Genomic DNA, 13,903 nt, shown 5'->3' with positions numbered 1-13,903 from the left:
ATATACAAATTGTAGCTTGTGTTTTTGTTTTTCACAAATGACATCGGTATGTATTTTTCAACATATCTTCGCCATTTCTGTGAGCTATTCCGAACACCGCTTGAAACGATTTGTATTTTGCACAATCGTCATCGAAGTTCAAAAGTCAATTGCTTTTCCTAATAGAGTTAAAAGTCGGTCTACGAAAGTAAAATGTATACTCAGTAAGAGCGGTCTTTGTCTACAGTTCTCCAAAGTGGTAGTTATATCGGGAATGGGTAAATGCATTACACAACAACAAGGAGTTCTAAAAGAGTAACTGTGAACGCCAAAGGAAAAGATATAAAAAAAGTATGTCCCTTTTTAATACCTTTTTCGTTAAGCCGCTACAGCTACCTCTTGACTAACTGAGAAGCTGAATGGATAAGGAACAAAATCGTACGTAAATTTTCTCATCCATTTTACTTGGTCAACAGATTCTATAATTGTAAAGCTGTAGCTTGCACTTGATTTTGTTCCTAGAAATGCATTCAAAATTATTTAATGGTCGCCAAGAACAGCTAGGTGAAAGTTTACCCGGTCGGGCTTTAAGGGGAAGCCAATGCTTATTCAAAGCATATGGACATATATGAAGATGTCCTGTAAGATTCTTAGATTAAGTTTATATGCATTGAGCAACTAGACACTTTTCGTAAAATGAGTAGTGTTGGCGATTTTGAAGAAATTATTTTGCATGATTTAAAACCTTATTATCACGTTCCCGGTGCCATACATAGTGAAGGAATAACCTTCGTTAAGGAAACCGGTACACTGTTGTGGGTTGATATTTTTAAAGGAGAGGTTCATAAAGTCGAAGACATAGAACAGCCTGAATCCAGTCATTCTTTTTTTTCCATTAGTAGAGCCAATTATGGCAAGAATGCGTCAATTGAGTACCCTCCCAATCCAGATGAATTAAAAGAATCCGTGGGCTGTATATTTCCAATACTTGATGGGGCTTCACAAAATGAAATCAAACAAGTATTATTTGGTAGTAAATTTGGCATAGGAAAATTGGATTTTAGCAAAAGTGAATGGGAATATGTCATTTTGTATTCCGAATGTCCTGAATTGAGTACAGACAGAGCATATAAGTTGAGATCTAATGATGGGAACGTTTCGCCAGATGGAAAATATATTTATGTGGGGCTAATGAGCGATTTTCCATTTGATTTGGAACCTATTGGGTGTTTGCTTCGTGTTGACCTATTAGCTCACAAGATAGAGCTTGTTTGGAATTGCTTGTTAATTCCTAACGCGATCCACTGGGATGAAAGTGATCAAAAGACGATGTACGTGACTGATTCTTTAAACTTCACTATTTGGAAATGTCCTGGTGGCGACTTGCTAAAACGTGACGAGTTAATTGACGTGAAGAACTCCAACAATCAATCTTTTGAGTCTCCTGAACCAGATGGAAGTGCAATTTGGTTTAGCAAAGACGGAAAACATTCTGGGTTTCTGTTTATCACTGTCTGGTCCACCAGTAAGGTTCAAATGTTCGATTTAACTAACGGAAAATTGCTGAAGGAGTTCATTTTGCCGGAGCAGACACCAAGAGTTTCATGTTGTTGTTTTGTTGGTAAAGATCTCTTCGTGACCACTGCCAATGCAGAAATCAACGATGCTGTAAGAACCAATACTGACAAGAATGGTGGCTGCATCTACAAAATTCCAAACGTGCTAGACGGAAATGTTCCTCTGGAATCTACAAAGCGACAACCTCTCCACTAGGTGTATATACATATGTTTATATATATGCAGCATACGTATCCAGCGCATGTAACTAGCGTCATATGACACCGCTTATGGGCAAATTGAAGCGAAGCTCCCAAACTTGTCCTTATACATCGAATAATAGCCGTTCCATTTTGGTTGCCTAGTTATAAGGAGGGAACACCTAAGGGGCGGACAATCAAAAATACATAAAAGAGCGGAAAAGAAAAGAAATAAAAAGAAACCACATTTTATATCACACTTTTCTCGAGAAACATCGAACATCAAGACCTCCAGCATACTACTCACTATTATAAGCACATACTACGCCACATAGATAATGCCGAAAGTCGCTATTTTGATTTATTCAGTGGACGATATAATTGCCACATTAGCAGAAAATGAAAAAAAAGGTATAGAGATAGCTGGTGGTGAGGCTGAGATTTTCCAAGTGCCAGACGTCAGCTATAAAACTGAATATGCGACAGAAGAGGGAAAAGAGGCAGCCAAAGTCGCCAAAACTAATGCAGATTTTTCCTATAAAATCCTAACAAGAGAAACGTTGGTTGAGTACGATTACTACTTATTCGGAATACCTACTAAGTTTGGAAACTTCCCCGCGGAGTGGAAAAGCTTTTGGGACTCGAATACTGGTGGGCTTTGGGCAAAGGGTTCTCTCCATGGCAAAATTGCCGGTTTGTTTGTTTCAGGCGCAATAAGCGGCAAGGGTGATACAGAAATGTGTATCATGAACGCAATGAGTACTCTGGTCCATCATGGTGTCATTTATGTCCCATTGGGGTATAAGAACGCATACAAGGAATTGACCGACGTTGAAGATGTGAACGGGTCTTGCGCCTGGGGCGCAGGATGTGTTTCTGGAATCGACGGTGGCAGACCTCCCAGTTTATCCGAGCTAAGAGTTCACCAACTTCAAGGGAAGGCCTTTTACGACCGTATCAAAGATTTGTAAAACCGTATATATCTTTACATAAGTACGATATGGTATAACTGTAACATTGAAGGACTGAAGGACTGAAGGACTGAAGGACTATAGTCAAGGGCCAATGGGGAAGGTCCCTTCCAGGCCATTTGCCCGATAGTTTGTCCTTCTCTTGCTTTTCCGACGGCCCGATTGCATGTGGCGGGGCAGCACTGGATAAAAAAACGTGGGGGGAGTGATTAAATTTATACGCTTATTGTGTCAACACGGAAACCTTATAGTTATCATTACTAACATCGCAACAAGCTGCTTTTTTACTCGTTTTTAGCCACACCATACCCCCTTTAATTAACTAATAATGCATAAAATAGTTATTGCTTCTTGAGTTGCAGCTTCTTCCTGGACGTACTGTTATATATGGCATGTCTTCGCATGTCCGTCAAATTTAGCGTTGTCTCGAAACTTAGGCTGTCGTTCTTGCTGTCTGTCTTCTGATAAAATAATATATTGGAATAAGAAAAAAAAAATAGGAACAAGAAAGTGTGTGAGAATGACTTTGAGTAATTGCGACTCTTTGGATAACTTATTCCAGGACCCTCCAGAGGAAGAAGAAAGTAGTAAATTCGTTGAGGCGGTCAGAACTTTGATGAATAGAAACGATATGGGATATCCTCCCGCCGCTGCAAATGGTACGTATTGCTTAAAAAAAATCAAGTCTTTGAATGCCAAACAGTGGAAAATAAACAAGAAAAGAATGTGCATGTTGCCAGCAGTAAAGAAGAAAAATTTCGACTTTCACGAGCAAAGAAGTTTAATCTTGAATTTAAATTTATGGAAATTCATCAAGTTTATCAATTGTAGTAGTAAAAACAATTACAATAAAAATAATAAGCATGTGAGAAGCTCGAACAACACTGTAAAAAATGAAAATGTTTTACCGTTACAAAAACACAAGAAAGTGGACAATGATCAAAGATTGGAGAACCTTTTTTGGAGAAGCTGGTTTAAGGCACGCAAAAGGAGAGATATAATGGGCAAGCCACGAGAGAGGCATATCAAATTTAACGATAACGTTGAACAGTGTATTATAACTGATGAGCATTTCATACAAAGGCTTCCTTCTACACGGTTGAATTCGACTGATGAACAGCGCCCTTGTTCAAAGTCTGAACTAGATCCCTGTATTGGCAACGCAGCAAGTAAGCGAAGTTTCTATGATTATAACAGCGTTTACGTCGCGAGTGACGCAATTATTACGACTGCCGCTGCCACTGCCATTATCAGTAGTAATAGTGGAGACTATCAGCGTGGGCACGATGTTCGCGATGTTCCAAGAAATGTTTTGTTACAGGCAGGAGAAACAGATTTCAGTAGTGTGCTTCGGGTTGACTCCGATCTCAAGTTATCCAACATAAGTCATCATTCCCCCGTAAAACCTTCGTCAACTTCAAGTCATTCGACCTTCATTTTCGAGTCGGAAACTGACACTGATACTGATACTGACGCTGAAACAGAAAATGACATTGACGCTTACATAGACACCAGTATACCCAACCTGCTCCTATAAATTTTACGTAAACTTTCAATACATTGAAATTGTGTCTCATTTTCTTCTAGAAGCTCCTCGGAAAAATTGATCACGTGATATATAGCAACAACTTTGTTACCCGTCTTTCAAATTGGGCCCATGCCGGGTGGCAAACCAAAGGCGGCCAAGGGACCTACCCTCACAAAGGACAACGACAAACAAATGGCAGCTTTCTTGACCACACAAGATAAAACAACAAAACTCAGGCTGTTATTACCCTGCTGTGGACCCAACCTAAAGTAAATAAATAAACATCATCACAAGCAAGGTTATCTACACACTATCGTTATTAGTTTGAACTCACGTGTTGCTGCTGAATTAGAATATTTATAGCTCAATCAATATGCCTTCAGGTCATAACGATAAAAACGCAAATCAAGAGTCTGTGGAAGAGGCTGTTTTGAAATATGTCGGTGTAGGTCTAGATCACCAGAACCATGACCCTCAATTGCATACGAAGGATCTGGAAAACAAACACTCGAAAAAGCAGAATATTGTGGAAAGTAGTAGTGATGTTGATGTTAATAACAATGATGACAGTAATAGAAACGAGGATAATAATGATGATTCTGAAAATATTAGCGCATTGAATGCGAACGAATCATCTTCGAATGTGGATCATGCCAACTCCAATGAACAACATAACGCAGTTATGGATTGGTATTTAAGGCAAACAGCGCATAATCAACAAGACGACGAAGATGACGAAAACAATAATAACACTGACAACGGCAATGACAGTAATAATCACTTTTCTCAATCTGACATAGTCGTGGATGACGACGACGACAAGAATAAGAAAGATGCGGGTGTTGGTGTGGACGATGATCATCAATCTATGGCGATGGCCGCCGTCGCTGCTGCTTACACTCTATCGAAAAATAACAATAATAATAACAGTATTGCGAACGATAGCAATTCGCGTAAAAGACAGCATGATAACGGAAATAATCATGAGAATTCACAGAAAAAGCGGAAAAACAATAATGATGACGATGACAGACAAATTGGAAACGTAGATCCGGAATTAACCACCTTGGGTGATGCAGATGACAACGATACTAATAATGATGTGATTGATCGTGATCAACTGGTCCATAAGGCCATTATCGACGCTGATTCGATTACCCAACATCCTGATTTCCAGCAATACTTGAATACTGCGGCTGATACTGACGATAACGAAAAATTAAAGCATATTAAAGATCATTTGATGCGTACACACGGTTTGAATCATCAGAACAAGAATCACAATGATGATACAGATGATTTATCAAATAGTACAAAGCAATACTCTGAACTGCAGAAAGACTCTATGCTGGATAGTTCCCTCAACAAATCTAGAAATTATATGGAAGTCTTGCCCAAAGTTATCTCTCAAGATACTCAACCACACCAACAAAAATCTCCCTCTCATGATAATGAAGCTGGCAGCGTGGACAATTCAGAAATATCTCAACTACTTCAATCAGCCGCCACAAAGGCATCATCTTTGGTATCTTTATCCTCATCCTCAGCAACGCCATCGACTTCAAGGTCTAACAATAGCAAAGCTTTTGATAAAGCCGAAGACGCCGCTTTAGAAAGATTTATTAACGAGTATGAGGCCATTGAACGTTTGACTAGACAACAAGTTTGTGAAAGGATATGGAGTTCCGACAGGCCAAAGGACAACTTTTGGAATAATATTTACAAAGTCTTACCCTATAGATCTAGCTCCTCTATCTACAAACACATGAGAAGAAAATATCACATTTTTGAACAACGTGGTAAATGGACCGCGGAGGAGGAACAAGAGCTAGCTAAATTATGTGCAGAAAAAGAAGGTCAATGGGCAGAAATAGGTAAAACTTTAGGCAGAATGCCAGAAGATTGTAGGGATCGTTGGAGAAACTACGTAAAATGTGGTACCAATAGAGCATCAAATAGATGGTCCGTTGAAGAAGAAGAGCTTCTGAAAAAGGTTATCAGCGATATGTTGGAAGAAGCCCAGCAACAACAGTCTCAATTGCATCCAAACTTATTGGAAGAAGAACAGCATTTACTGCAAGATGACCAGAATGATCATCGCAATAACGATGAAGACGATGATGATACAGCTTCTGCAGCAGCAGCTGCTGCTGCTGCTATTCAAGAACAACAACAACTTCTTCAACAAAAGCAGCAAGATGATGACGATGCTATTGCCGCTGCTGCCGCTGCTGCTTCTTCATCCCTGGGAGACAACAAAGACGAAGACAAACCCCACGATTCATTAGGTATACAGCTCGATGATAATTCCCAGAACTCAATGGTACCTGCTCCATCAGCAACAAGCACACATTCTAAAAGTTTGTCAAATACAATCAGACGTCACAATAATAAACTGAGGAAATCTTTGATGGGTAACGGTAAGTTAGATTTCAAAGACATCATTAACTGGACCATTGTCAGTGAGCGTATGGGCGGTACGAGATCACGTATTCAATGTCGTTATAAATGGAATAAATTGGTCAAAAGGGAAGCAATTGCCAAAATTCAGACTGTAAAAGATGATGATATGTTATGGATTTTTGAAAAATTAAGAGATTTAGGTATAACAGAAGATTCTCAAGTAGATTGGGATGAACTTGCAGCTTTGAAGCCTGGCATGAAATTAAATGGGTTAGAGTTGAAATTGTGCTATGAAAGAATGAAGAAAAAGGTCAAAGGCTATAAGCAAAAATCAATCAATGAAATCAGTAAAGAGCTAGTTGATTATTTTAGCTCCAATATTTCAATGAAAACAGAAAATTAATTCCGGAAAATATAATTGGTGAAAGCGAAAAACTCAATAATGTTTGATAGTACGCGTTATTTTTCATCATTTATCTTTTTTTTAGCCCTGTAACAATTTGGCAAATCTTGTCTTCACTTATTGCCGGATATTGACTTTCTTTTTCTTCCTTGACGCCAACTGTTTTTATTTCCAACTTACACATGGAGCCGTTGTATTTATATTATTTTACCTATATGTATAATGAATTTTATTCTTTCTCTTACAAGTTAGTTTGATTTCTTCTGCCTACATTCTTGGAAGGACTGGCCAAGCGCGGCGTGTACGAAAGGAAATAAACAATAAGCAGGTGGAACTCATCAGTCGTTTGCCGAGATGTGATTATTAAAGATGTCATTCATATATTCAAGTTAAAAAATATATAGAATTGATAAGCCATATATAGAAACAATTACTAAAGAGAGAAAAAAACCAAGTCTGGTAAAAGAAAAAGAAAAAGAGCCTAATATACGACACTTTGGTTCAAATAATTCACCAGAAGTCCTACGTTTTATCCTCCACTTATTATTATATCATCTTGTTAATTTTATTTCTTTAAAATTTAGCAAATTGCTTGTTGGCCTTACCGGCAGCAGCAGAGACCTTGACGACGTTGAATCTAACAGTCTTGGAGATTGGTCTACATTGACCAACGGTAACAATGTCACCAACTTGGACACGGAAAGCTGGGGAGACGTGGACTGGGACGTTCTTGTGTCTCTTTTCGTATCTGTTGTACTTTGGAATGTAATGCAAGTAAGCTCTTCTGATGACAATGGTACGGTGCATCTTGGTGGAGACGACGGTACCGGTCAAGATCTTACCACGGATGGAAACTAAACCAGTGAATGGACATTTCTTATCAATGTAAGAACCTTCAATAGCGGTCTTTGGGGTCTTGAATCCCAAACCGGCATTCTTATACCATCTCTTGGTTCTCTTGGAAGTCTTGACCTTTGGATTGTTGAAGATGTGAGGTTGCTGTATGAAAAATAGCATGTTAGTAAACCGGTTGATCTAAAATATAATCATGAACTTCATTCCTACTATTTTTAGGCGAAAAGGAAATCGTTAACTGTGTCGTGGCGGTTGGAAAATTGTTCCGTATGATGGAGATCCTCCTTACTTGGCATTAGTCGGGTGAAATAGTCATTGAGCACAGTAAAAGTTATACTTCATATTAAGGTGTTTTGGCCTCATGGTTATTTATGTATTCTCAACATTTCTCCGTGGTTACATTTTCATTTTCAGATCAAAAGTTCTCTTCTTCTTGAAATAATTTATATTTTACTCGTACTGTGTAACGAAATCTCAATCATTCGAGGTCCTGCTTTTCACCAGTAAACTTTTACTTGATGGTACTGCGCTTGCTAACGTTTATGTTGATAAATCTGGAAATTCCCATTAAAATTATAATATTACCTCGAGCAATTTTCCTTTCCGTACTGAATATTTCATTGATTACCTCATTCAGGTTATAATTCTTTCATACCTTTTGGAAAGCTCTTTCAGATTGAACAGTTAATTCAGTGGACATCTTTTTCCCTGGCTTGATACGTTTCCTCTAAGTCTTCAGCAAATGCTACTATGTAAATTGTACTAGCTATGTTATTATCACTATTTTACCTATTGATTATAGATTTTCAACAGACGCAGCAGAGAAGGGAAACGTAAAGCTATTGGACTTGCCCGCTGAAAGGTTGGCGTGGAACCAGGCGGACTCTAGCGAGAACACTTCCTCATTTCACAAAGACACTTCGCATCTTTTTCATAGACGCAATATGCCGAGTGTGGAATAAAAACAAAGCGGGAAACATGTTTGGGTTTAGAATTGTATGGGTGCAGCAAGGAAATATTTCTTCCAGAAATTCTTGTGTATATCGATAATAAGGCATTCCCAGATACTGAGAGAAACGTAAAACCTTTATATATTATACGCTATTTACTTGTACATTACTAATAAAAAACTAACTGAATGAGTATAATTCAAATTTTTTATAGCTTTCTTCATTCTTTCTGCATTTTGTCAAATACTTCTTTGGCTTGTAGCATGACATCAAATATGAAGGAGTGTCCTCCATTTAGCAGCAGTGTTAGTCTGACATCTTTCACAAAATCTAAATAGCGGTCAACGACTATCCTGTCTCCGATGGATTTGAATCTCTCTTCACAACCATCAGGTGCTGAATGATTTGTGTATCTCGGAGTAACTTCTAGTTCAATGAATTTTTCCAATTGAAATACCAACTCGTCTGGATCTCCTTCAAAATCCGCATAGGTCTTGTTTAATTTCTTAATCAAAAACTCATTCAAAAATACTTGTAGTTCCTTATAATGCTTTTCAATGTAGTTAGAATCTTCCGGTAGTTGTTTATATTCATGAATAGGGATGTTACTTTTCACATTTGGACTGGAGGTTTTGAAGTGTGATGCAGGTGCAACAATTACTCGTCGCGAAACTTCCTTGGATAAAACGGGTTTAATATTAGAAAAGTGCCTTACGGTTCGGATCTTACTCAAGTGGTTGATAAGCATTGATGAACTGATTTTTTTTCAGTTATGTTCACAGAACAAAGATTTACTCCTACATATGATTATTATTCAGGTATAACATGAATAATACTTTCACTTCTTGCGTGACATTAGAAGTTGCACCCTTCATTTCTAGATGAGTAATCAGTTCGGATAATATAGTACGTGCCGCTCGGTGTCGATCCGAACGATTTAGCCGAGCGTTAACTTCCCCTCTTACAAATACTATATCTTGAAAGTGAGATCTCCTTGCGGTTTGCAAAGTAGATATTTTGAAGCTACTAGTAAGCATTAAGAGACGAGATCGCTAACAACAAGACAAAAATGAAATGTACTATACCAGAACAGCAAAAAGTCATTTTGATTGATGAAATTGGTGGATACGATGTAATCAAGTATGAGGATTATCCTGTACCATCGATTTCGGAGGAAGAGTTACTAATCAAAAATAAGTACACGGGTGTTAATTACATCGAAAGTTACTTTCGGAAGGGTATTTATCCCTGTGAAAAACCATACGTATTGGGCAGGGAAGCGTCGGGGACCGTTGTAGCAAAAGGTAAAGGGGTAACTAATTTTGAAGTTGGAGACCAAGTTGCTTATATATCTAACTCAACTTTTGCACAGTATTCAAAAATTTCGTCCCAAGGCCCAGTCATGAAGCTGCCAAAGGGAACGAGTGACGAAGAGTTGAAACTTTATGCGGCTGGTTTATTACAAGTTCTCACTGCTTTATCATTTACAAACGAAGCGTATCACGTCAAAAAGGGCGACTATGTATTACTTTTTGCCGCAGCGGGTGGTGTGGGATTGATTTTAAATCAGCTACTCAAGATGAAAGGTGCACATACGATTGCAGTTGCCTCAACTGATGAAAAGCTTAAAATAGCGAAGGAATACGGCGCCGAATACTTGATCAACGCTTCGAAAGAGGATATTTTAAGACAAGTTTTAAAATTCACTAATGGTAAGGGCGTTGATGCTAGTTTTGACTCGGTCGGAAAGGATACCTTTGAAATCAGCTTAGCCGCACTAAAAAGAAAAGGTGTATTCGTTTCCTTTGGTAATGCATCTGGTCTTATCCCGCCATTCTCTATTACCAGACTTTCCCCAAAAAATATTACTTTGGTGAGACCTCAACTTTACGGCTATATCGCCGATCCTGAAGAATGGAAATATTACTCTGACGAGTTTTTTGGTCTGGTTAATTCAAAGAAGTTGAACATCAAAATATACAAAACTTATCCATTACGGGATTATAGAACTGCAGCTGCTGACATAGAAAGTAGAAAAACTGTTGGTAAGCTAGTTCTTGAAATACCACAATAGAATCATATATTGATTTATCGTAATAATTTGGACAGCTTTCTTGCCTTTTTCTTTTTGTGTTCACGAATTTTAATCTTCTTAGATTAACTAGGAATTATGACAGGTTTTTTATTTTTCTATTTTTCTGAAGGGCTACATAAACTGGTCCGACGCAAAATTTGTTAAGTGTGACACTGTAAAAATCGGGGACTTCTTCGACAAAAAAGTGCAACAAAAATAAAATAAATACATATTAACAAAACCATTCGAATAAAAATTTATTTGTACTTTCCTTTCTCCCTGATTTTATTTGAAAAATAGATAATTAAGCATAGCTATTTTCTTCCTCCTTGCCTATTCGTTTGGTGGCTTTCTTTATAATTCGAATCAGTTCGCAAATTTTTTGGTGAAGAGCTATTCAATTATTAGCTAATTATGGAAACTATTTTGCAGCCAAAGGCTAGACCATTTGAGTCTTTGAAAAGAAAACGTTTTAGAGAATGGTTGAGGCCGTCGACTGCGCATGGATCCCTGTTGCATTCTGATACATTAGATTTGCGTGACTTTGCAAAACCTAATCCCGCTGACACATTTTCTAATCTTGATTCTGGTCATTGTCCTTTGGTCACAACTCCAATAAAATATGAGTGCCCAGATGGAAAGAGTTCTTTTTTCCGAGGAGACACTAAATTTGAAACCCTGTTCAGTAATAGAAAATTCTATGAGTTCAAAGATAATTTGAAAAGGGGATTGAAGAAAATACGTCATGGGAGAAACGGACATCAAAGCGAAAAGAGATGTCCAGTTGTTGAAGAAACAAAAAAGTCTGTGTCAGATAATCTGGACAAACCAGACAATAATACGCCCTGTTTCGACAGATTCCACACAAATTCGAAAGAATTTGAAACGCAATTTGATCATTCAAATAGGAGCCAAAATTCCGAGAAGGCTTATCTAGACAATGAATCCTGTTGGAACCTAAGTGAGAAATTTATTCCTTTTAATAATTTAAAATATGAAGATTTGAAACATTTTGAAGAGAATTTGCAAAGCTTAGCGCCTGCAACTTTTACTCCAATTGAATCAAATGAATCGCTTGATAGGTCAGATTCGACACGTGGCACAAAACGAAGCATTCGCAATGATTCCAGTGATACAACATCTGAAAAGAGGCTATGCTTAAAACAATACTCAGATGAACCTGAATCGGATCATTCGATGGAAAGTACACCATCCATTTACATTACCAAAGAAGTTCAAGAAAGAATTGAAGCATTAAGCTCCACGGATTCGTTTTTAATTGAAAAAGTAGATTTTCCCTCTAACAAAATTGGTTCCAGTGCCTCCGATTATGAAAGTGATAACGAATACAGAAATATGGATGAGGATTCAATAAACGATGTTACCACTGAGAAAGAGGGAAATGTGGTCATACCAGACTCTAATACTAGCACGGTGGACGCAATGGAAAAACCAATTGAAGTGAGCTCGGCCTTAAAAGATGATACATTGGATAAAGACATAGATGATGCGAGCAGTAGCTATTCGGATGATGTAGAGACCACATTCGAGCCAGTTGAATCTGAGGAACTTTCCGATTTATCTGATACAAGCTCAAGTGGAAGTAGTAAAATTTATACTATCCCCACATTTCGCGGCCTTACTAATAGGACCAATATATCACAAATTCTTTCAAAAGTTGGTAAAGCTGATTTAAGCCAAGATAACTTAACGCATTTGATCAAAAGTCATCAAAAAAAGAAAAGATGCGTGAATTTTAGAAATAAAAGATTCTATGATGCTTTCAATCCATATGTTGATAACGAAGAAGATGCAGAGTTATCTGACAGCGAAAACATTTCAGAAATGGATACAGATCTTTGTATAAAGGATCGGAGTACCTCAAGTGTTAGGTTTGATGAAAACTCACGTCTTTTAATCTACAAAAAATCTAAAAAGTTAAACAAAGATGAGACTCAAAGTGGTTATTCGACTACTGAAATGAGGTCAATTCTAAAGACAAAGATGAATTCACAGCATGATGAGGAGTCTCAGAGAGCTTCGAAGTGTGACACAGTAGGTGTAGCCCAATTTTTACATTATTTTCAATATACAGAGTATAAAAGGCAGAGAAATGAAGCAGAAAATTATAGACTGAGAGGAGAGCAACTAAGCAAGTACTATTCTGAAGAATATCCTTTGGATTTTGCGGCTGTTGAATGCGAAGATTCCGTTAATGATAAATCTGATATCATACTTAGTATGAGAGCTACGGAAAGAAACATTGGTAGGCAACTGAAAGGTATAAGTAGTCAAGGGGCACAAATTATATCGCTTGATGAGGATGTTTTTTGAGCGAAAAAACAACACTTAACTGCCAATACTCTGTAAAATTGTTTTCACTTTACATCAATACATTATCTACGTGATTATACATATAGTTATGCATTTGTAGCTAAGAGGGAATCAACTACTGATAGTTAGTATTCAGTGAATAACATAAAAAAGCATTAGCATACAAAGATAATACGCCTGTGCAATTTTTTGCCTATCAAATGCGCCTTTCTAGACAAGATATTTGGTTGAATATGGGTCAGCTATCTTCTATCTGTCGTTACCATATCAGTTTAAGACTACATTGTTAATATTGCTGGAATAGGATTATAAGCGGCGTTGGAATCGACCGCACAAACTACTTGGCTATTTATATATGATTCAAAATTCAGCACCTGATTTAGTAAAGGCAGAACTTTGACGATTGGTAATGTGTTAGAAAAATGTTCTGCAATGTTATATAGAATACGGCTTTCTTTATGTGAATTTTGATATATTGGTGGATTTTGTCATAATTTTTGGGATTTCGTTGTTGTTAAGGTTATAACATTAGGAATAGAGAATATGATAAAGGTTCTTCCCCAGGATACAAAAATTTACAAAAGAGATTGATACTTTTACGTAATAAGGCTACTATTTCTTTCTCCATTTTATATATTGTCACCCATTG

General features: G+C 37.5%; 8 protein-coding genes across 8 annotated transcripts, besides 1 other annotated feature; 6 read left to right on the top strand and 2 right to left on the bottom strand.

Annotated features, from left to right (window-relative positions):
* Positions 1–675: 675 nt before the first annotated feature.
* Positions 676–1,752, top strand: YBR053C (regucalcin; the record flags this gene model as incomplete). Its single annotated transcript, NM_001178401.1, has 1 exon — positions 676–1,752. The coding sequence occupies one exon, from the start codon at positions 676–678 to the stop codon at positions 1,750–1,752; it is 1,077 nt and encodes a 358-aa protein (NP_009609.1).
* A 322-nt stretch (positions 1,753–2,074) lies between these two features.
* On the top strand, positions 2,075–2,707 carry RFS1 (flavodoxin-like fold family protein; the record flags this gene model as incomplete). The annotated part of the gene is made up of 1 exon (NM_001178400.1): positions 2,075–2,707. The coding sequence occupies one exon, from the start codon at positions 2,075–2,077 to the stop codon at positions 2,705–2,707; it is 633 nt and encodes a 210-aa protein (NP_009608.1).
* Positions 2,708–3,227: 520 nt separating this feature from the next.
* On the top strand, positions 3,228–4,244 carry REG2 (protein phosphatase regulator REG2; the record flags this gene model as incomplete). Its single annotated transcript, NM_001178398.1, has 1 exon — positions 3,228–4,244. One exon carries the CDS (start codon positions 3,228–3,230, stop codon positions 4,242–4,244), a length of 1,017 nt encoding a protein of 338 aa, NP_009606.1.
* Positions 4,245–4,608: 364 nt separating this feature from the next.
* REB1 (DNA-binding protein REB1) lies at positions 4,609–7,041 on the top strand (the record flags this gene model as incomplete). The annotated part of the gene is made up of 1 exon (NM_001178397.1): positions 4,609–7,041. The coding sequence occupies one exon, from the start codon at positions 4,609–4,611 to the stop codon at positions 7,039–7,041; it is 2,433 nt and encodes an 810-aa protein (NP_009605.1).
* A 573-nt stretch (positions 7,042–7,614) lies between these two features.
* RPS11B (40S ribosomal protein uS17 RPS11B) lies at positions 7,615–8,596 on the bottom strand (the record flags this gene model as incomplete). Its single annotated transcript, NM_001178396.1, has 2 exons — positions 7,615–8,040; positions 8,552–8,596. 2 exons carry the CDS (start codon positions 8,594–8,596, stop codon positions 7,615–7,617), a joined length of 471 nt encoding a protein of 156 aa, NP_009604.1.
* A 470-nt stretch (positions 8,597–9,066) lies between these two features.
* FMP23 (Fmp23p) lies at positions 9,067–9,594 on the bottom strand (the record flags this gene model as incomplete). The annotated part of the gene is made up of 1 exon (NM_001178395.1): positions 9,067–9,594. The coding sequence occupies one exon, from the start codon at positions 9,592–9,594 to the stop codon at positions 9,067–9,069; it is 528 nt and encodes a 175-aa protein (NP_009603.1).
* Positions 9,595–9,915: 321 nt separating this feature from the next.
* ZTA1 (NADPH:quinone reductase) lies at positions 9,916–10,920 on the top strand (the record flags this gene model as incomplete). The annotated part of the gene is made up of 1 exon (NM_001178394.1): positions 9,916–10,920. The coding sequence occupies one exon, from the start codon at positions 9,916–9,918 to the stop codon at positions 10,918–10,920; it is 1,005 nt and encodes a 334-aa protein (NP_009602.1).
* A 414-nt stretch (positions 10,921–11,334) lies between these two features.
* GIP1 (protein phosphatase regulator GIP1) lies at positions 11,335–13,254 on the top strand (the record flags this gene model as incomplete). Its single annotated transcript, NM_001178393.2, has 1 exon — positions 11,335–13,254. One exon carries the CDS (start codon positions 11,335–11,337, stop codon positions 13,252–13,254), a length of 1,920 nt encoding a protein of 639 aa, NP_009601.2.
* Positions 13,255–13,722: 468 nt separating this feature from the next.
* Positions 13,723–13,903: part of a long terminal repeat (Ty1 LTR) that runs on past the window's edge.

This window comes from Saccharomyces cerevisiae, chromosome II, assembly GCF_000146045.2.
Source record: "Saccharomyces cerevisiae S288C chromosome II, complete sequence".
NCBI lineage: Eukaryota > Fungi > Ascomycota > Saccharomycetes > Saccharomycetales > Saccharomycetaceae > Saccharomyces > Saccharomyces cerevisiae.
Note: the sequence above shows the minus strand (reverse complement) of the source record. Positions and strands in the feature narration are given on the sequence as shown.